At 40.5% G+C, this 5,496-nt stretch overlaps 1 protein-coding gene across 2 annotated transcripts in view; it reads left to right on the top strand.

The window, feature by feature from the left end:
• Positions 1-5,450, top strand: part of LOC135092279 (prefoldin subunit 5-like) — a 40,129-nt gene extending 34,679 nt beyond the window's left edge. The window contains exons 3-7 of one of the 2 annotated variants that reach the window (XM_063990730.1): positions 339-477; positions 2,248-2,331; positions 2,762-2,887; positions 4,189-4,294; positions 5,040-5,450. In XM_063990730.1, coding sequence (XP_063846800.1) covers positions 385-477; positions 2,248-2,331; positions 2,762-2,887; positions 4,189-4,294; positions 5,040-5,140 — 510 coding nt within the window. In that variant the 5' untranslated portion in view covers positions 339-384 and the 3' untranslated portion in view covers positions 5,141-5,450. Of the gene's footprint in view, positions 1-324; positions 478-2,247; positions 2,332-2,761; positions 2,888-4,188; positions 4,295-5,039 lie in introns of those variants that run through there. The other variant, XM_063990729.1, reaches the window with a different exon arrangement.
• The last annotated feature ends 46 nt before the right edge of the window (positions 5,451-5,496 follow it).

Here is a 5,496-nt window from a genome sequence, read left to right as displayed (position 1 = left end):
ATTGTGTGATTTGGTAAGGTAAATTGATGTGGATTATTTTATTCCATGTAATTGTTTGTTTTGTATAAATGCTTTGCAGAAAAAGTGGCTGTAATATTTTTAGATATCTAATATAATGGAGATTTAATGGTCATTTTTTTTCACATATGTAAATAAGATTGAATTTATTACGTAGCATTTTTTTATTAATGAATGACTTAATGAGTAGTATAAATCTAGGACTATTATTGAATGACTAATATAATGAAGACCTAATTATTATTTTTGACATGGATAATTAAGACTGAATTTATCACGTAGTATTCTGCATTAATTAGTGACCAGGTGAGTAATTTAAGTCCAGGTGTGGCTAAGTGAGGGAGCGTGAGTGTAACGTCAACAATCATGGCTGCCAACAAGGGTGCGGGCCCACAGGTCATCGATATTTCCAAATTAAACTTGGAACAACTCACCACACTCAAGAACCAACTAGACCAGGTGAGAGGACACGCCTTGGAGCACCTGTGGCGGGAGGCAGGTGGATGTGGAGTGTGAGGGGAGGGAGATATGAGTGAGTGAAGTGGCGGGTGTGAGTGACGAGGCATGAGTCACTAGTGGAATTGTGTGTGTTATTATTAACCATTTCATTGTTGTTGAGTTATGCGTAGTCTTTCATTCTGGTTTATTTGTGGTGCGGTGGTCCTGTCTGCTTTGTAGTTTTGAGAAGACAAGACCTGCTTATCTGTATTCGTGTGTGTGTGTGCTGTGTGTGTGTGTGTGTGTGTGGTAAAATACTTCGATTATTTAACTTGACAGAGTATGCTTTGGCTCCAAGACTTCTGAGCTGGTATTGAAATATTGGGGATTATGGAAATATTGTACTAATTTCGAGGTACTATTTATTCATATAAAAGTAATTGTCTTTTAGAATTGATTCAATAAAATGAAGCAATTAGATGTGAAATTAAAGAACTGAATTAATGTAAACCAAAGTAAATCAGTGAAACTGAAGTGCTCAATAAAACCAAACAACCTGTGAAATCTGAGCAATAGCAGCGCCCTCTGTATTGTGTCACCGCTCTCCAAGGAATAGCAAGCTTGGGGACTTTGCCCCGCCTGGATCCACCCTTAAGGACTCTAACCTAACCTAAACTAGCTGGGGGGGGGCTTTGTCCCCTCATGGACACTAGCCTAGTATTACAGCAGCACACCTCACTAACAAGAATGACTGAAGTGCTCACAAAATTGAGAAGTAGCGACCTGTGGGTCTCCACTGTACTGCAGTGCAGGAAAAAGTCAAGTAGACCAAAATTGCAATCCGTGCAGCTGTCTGCCGCCATGATGAAGGCGGGGCTGATGTGGCAGCTCCCTGGGCCCTGCTGCCCTTGGTGCCCTCATGGACCACTACATGTGGATCATTCCAGACTACACCGGCCATTTGAGTCAGTGGCAGTATGTGCAGCACAGAGGTGTCATTTGAGTCAGTGGCAGTATGTGCAGCACAGAGGTGTCATTTGAGTCAGTGGCAGTATGTGCAGCACAGAGGTGTCATTTGAGTCAGTGGCAGTATGTGCGGCACAGAGGTGTCATTCACAAAGTCTCATTTGATTAGTTATTAATGTGACAGTTAATTTGCATCCAGTGCAACAGAAATATTAGTCAGTAATGGTGAATAAAACGGCTGTCACGGGACTGGTTACTGTGGCAGTGTGATGCAGCCACAGTACCCGCACACCAACATACTAACACACACATTACACTGCATCCCTCCAAGTGAGCCCCGTTGGCACGGACTTACAGTTTGTGAAAATTGTGATGTGGCGCAACACAAAGTATGTCACTGTAACATAAGCAAGCATGTCACCAAAACAAAACCAGCACCTGCGTTGTACAGCGAGTGTTCCTCACCAGGCATGCTTAATTTAGCTGATCCATGAGGAGCTGCTGTCAGTAATATTAACCAACAACTTAATTTATCTAAACTTAATTTAACCACAGAAATTAAGGAACTGAACTAATCTAAACCAAACAAAACCAGTGAAATTGAAGAACTAAATTAATCTCAACCAAACTAAACCAGTGAAATTAAAGAACTGAATTAATCTAAACCAAACTTAACTTGAAAATTAAAGAACCGAATTAATCTAAATGTAGCTTAACCAAATTTTGACACTGTTATTTTCTTGTGTGGACAAAACACAACGTAACTGAACTGTCATGCCCATCTCACCAAGCTTCATCTCTCTCTCTCTCTCTCTCTCCCTCCAGGAGCTGCAGTTCTTCAGTGAGTCTCTCCAGCAGCTTAAGATCGCTCAGCTCAAGTTCAATGAGTCTGGCGAGTGTGTGGAGAAGGTCAGTGTTTGGCAACGCTTGATTCATTAGTTGTTGAACTCCTTGTATATTTTGAAAGGAAATTTGATGACTGATAATTCTGAGTCTTGTTGTATGTGTTACCTTGTATATTTTTATTAATTGCTCATATTTTTAAGGTAATTTGGTGACTTGGTTAATTCTGAATCTTGTTTGACTATTCATATTTTAAGGGTGAAGAAAATTTGGTGACTTGGTTTAATTCTGAATTTTTATTAATTACTCAAGTATTTTGGAGGTGAAGAAAATTTTGTGACTAAGTTAATTGTGAGTTCTATTAATTATAGTGACTTTTGGTTAATTGTGTTTGTTGAACCACACATGCACACAGGGACTGCCATGTGTAGGCCTGATGGCTTCTTGCAGCTTCCCTTATTTCCTTGTTATATTATCACTCATCCATTTTCCTCAGCTAACTCCAGAGACCAAAGGGAAGGAGATCTTGGTGCCCCTCACTAGTTGTATGTATGTCCCGGGCACCGTAGCCAACTCAGAGAAGCTCCTCATTGAAGTTGGGACAGGATACTACATAGAGAGGGTGAGGCCTTGCTGTGTTCCTTGGCAATGTTTGTACAGCTTCTGTCAAGTTAGGCATTCCGAGTCATCTCCGCCAGTTTTTCTCACATCCCCAGCTTCTAACTCTGTACAGGGGTCTTATCTGGCCATGTATAGAGTGTGCTTCTCTTGTATGGGGGTGCTCCACTCGTATTGCTCTTCTAGACAGGGTGGAATCACAAGCTTTTCATCTTATCAGCTCCTCTCCTCTGACTGTCTTCAGCCTTTCTCTCATTGCTGCAGTGTTTTATATCTTACTATCTTCTATGCTATTTTCATGCTAACTGTTCATCTGATCTTGCTAACTGCATGCCTCCCCTCCATCCACAGCCTTACCACACAAGATTTCCTTTTTTCTCTCACCCCTATTCTGTCCACCTCTCTAATGCAAGAGTTAACCAGTATTCTCAATCATTCATCCTGCTTCTGTGTTTTCTCCTTCATGTGATGTGAAGTCTTTCATGAGGGAGGGATCAGGACATTTATCCTCCAATTTTAGATGATTCTTTTGACGTTTGGGGATTGGCACAATAGTGGGCTTTTTATTTCATTTTTTTGTTGCCCTTGGCCAGTTCTTCATATAAAAAAAAAAATGTATTGATGGATAAAATCTAGGTATAATTGACTAGTAAATAAGTGAAACTGTATGGTAGATGGGTGGAGCTGTGTGGTAGATGGGTGAAATAGCATGTTGGATGGGTGAAAATGTATGGTGGATGGGTGGAACTGTATGGTATTGGGTGAAATTGTATGGTGACAAGTGAAGATGTGTCACCTTGCAACATTTACTTTGCTGATCTTGGGAAAGAGTGAAGGAAAAAAAATATAAAGAAAAAAGTTTGTATTGTAATCTATATTTAGTGATTTGAAGTGCTTGAAATGTTTTATCTTTATATACAAGCATGTTTTCTTTTTGTCCATATTTTTAAAAGCACCTCAGTATTTTGTAATGTTATAATTGTATCACTGGTGAGTCATGGCAGGTAACATATATCTACATCAGTTTGTCCACCTAAACTTGGTCATGCTCCCTCTTTTGCTCTCAGTTCAAACATGACTTAACCCTTTGACTGCCACACCTTTCCTTAATCACCAATCACTCCAAGACACCTCTACTTGTTCAACAGCCACATCCAATCTTTGAAATGGGAAGAAATTGCAAAATGTATTCTTTTTCATTGCTAACTTTCTTGTAGATGCTTATAAAGACTTAACACATTATTTCTGCTGCTGCTGCTAATCATTTCCTGTCACATTGAAAGGGTTAACGTTACTATCTTTCAGGACGTGCCGGGGGCGAAGGATTACTTCAGCCGAAAGATTAAGTTTGTGACGGAACAAATGGAGAAGATTCAAAAGATTGCATCAGAGAAGAGTAAATTAAGAGAAGGTGGGTGTGATTTGGTGTGCTTTGAATCTCAATCCTTTTAACTTGTTAGTTTTCTGTAAGTGATCTTTCCCTTCTGTCTTAATGCTTTCTCTCTTACTGACTGATTGAAATATGTGTGAGTATTTTCTTTTAACAAACCTTTCCATTAGTAGTAGTACCTTACCTATTCTGCATATTCAACATTTAACTAGTGTAGTAGTTAGTAGTAGTAACCAACAAGCCCACCTGACAAAAATACACACTACCACAATTTTAAGGTAGTAATAAATTCAGATAGGCAAGTAGTAGTGTTGGTGGCATGCAAGATCTCTCCTCTTCCCTGCAGCATGTTGTGGCAGCCCTCAGCTTAACTAAAGGTGGCTGAGGGAGTTGTGTATGATGTCATGTTGTGCTCTCTCTCTCTCTCTCTCTCTCTCTCTCTCTCTCTCTCTCTCTCTCTCTCTCTCTCTCTCTCTCTCCACAGTATGTTTACGAACCACAGTCACTCCCCACAGCCTCTCATCACACATGAAGACCTTCACATCAAGCAACAAAAGATCATCATTTCATTGACTTACAAACAAGACAATAATCTCAATCAGCACTTTCTAACAGACAGACACTCAAGTCTTCACTGCAGATTCCCTTTTGTTCATCTCCAGAGACTTGAATGAACACACTGGTACTTGATCATCCCACACATTCTTGAGTATTGCAAGAGTAACTTCCTTTCCCTGTTGTGACGTCCCTGTGTTTTCCTCTACAGTTGTGATGGACATGATGGAAATGAAGTTGGACCAGCAGCTAGCGGTGATCCAGCAGCAGCAGGCCGTGGCAGGCAAGATGGGTGAAGGCATGGTGGCTTAGTGATTCACCGCTTCCCTTCCGATTGCGTTTTATTTTTTAAAGCTTTACCAAGTTCCGACATGCAGCCATTGTCCCGCTACTTCTGTATGTCTCACTTCTTCCTCTCTTGGCCCGTCAGATTGGCGTGTGTGTTTCAGGGTTCACAGAGCATTTATAACTGGCAGGTACACACTGAGGCAGTCACAACCACCCTGAAGCAACAATTGGAGACTATAAAAATAGGTTTGAAAATAACAACTCAGTAAAACACACAAAAGATCTGTGTACCTTGCTTGACACAGCCTGCCACAATTAAATAAGTTACCACTGATCACCTGTTTTCCTATACCCTCGTGAAGTAATTGACACAGTAGTGG

This window comes from Scylla paramamosain, chromosome 39 (genome assembly GCF_035594125.1).
Source record: "Scylla paramamosain isolate STU-SP2022 chromosome 39, ASM3559412v1, whole genome shotgun sequence".
NCBI classification, from domain to species: Eukaryota; Metazoa; Arthropoda; class Malacostraca; order Decapoda; family Portunidae; genus Scylla; species Scylla paramamosain.
The sequence above is the reverse complement of the archived record's forward strand: the minus strand, read 5'-3'. Positions and strand labels throughout refer to the sequence as shown.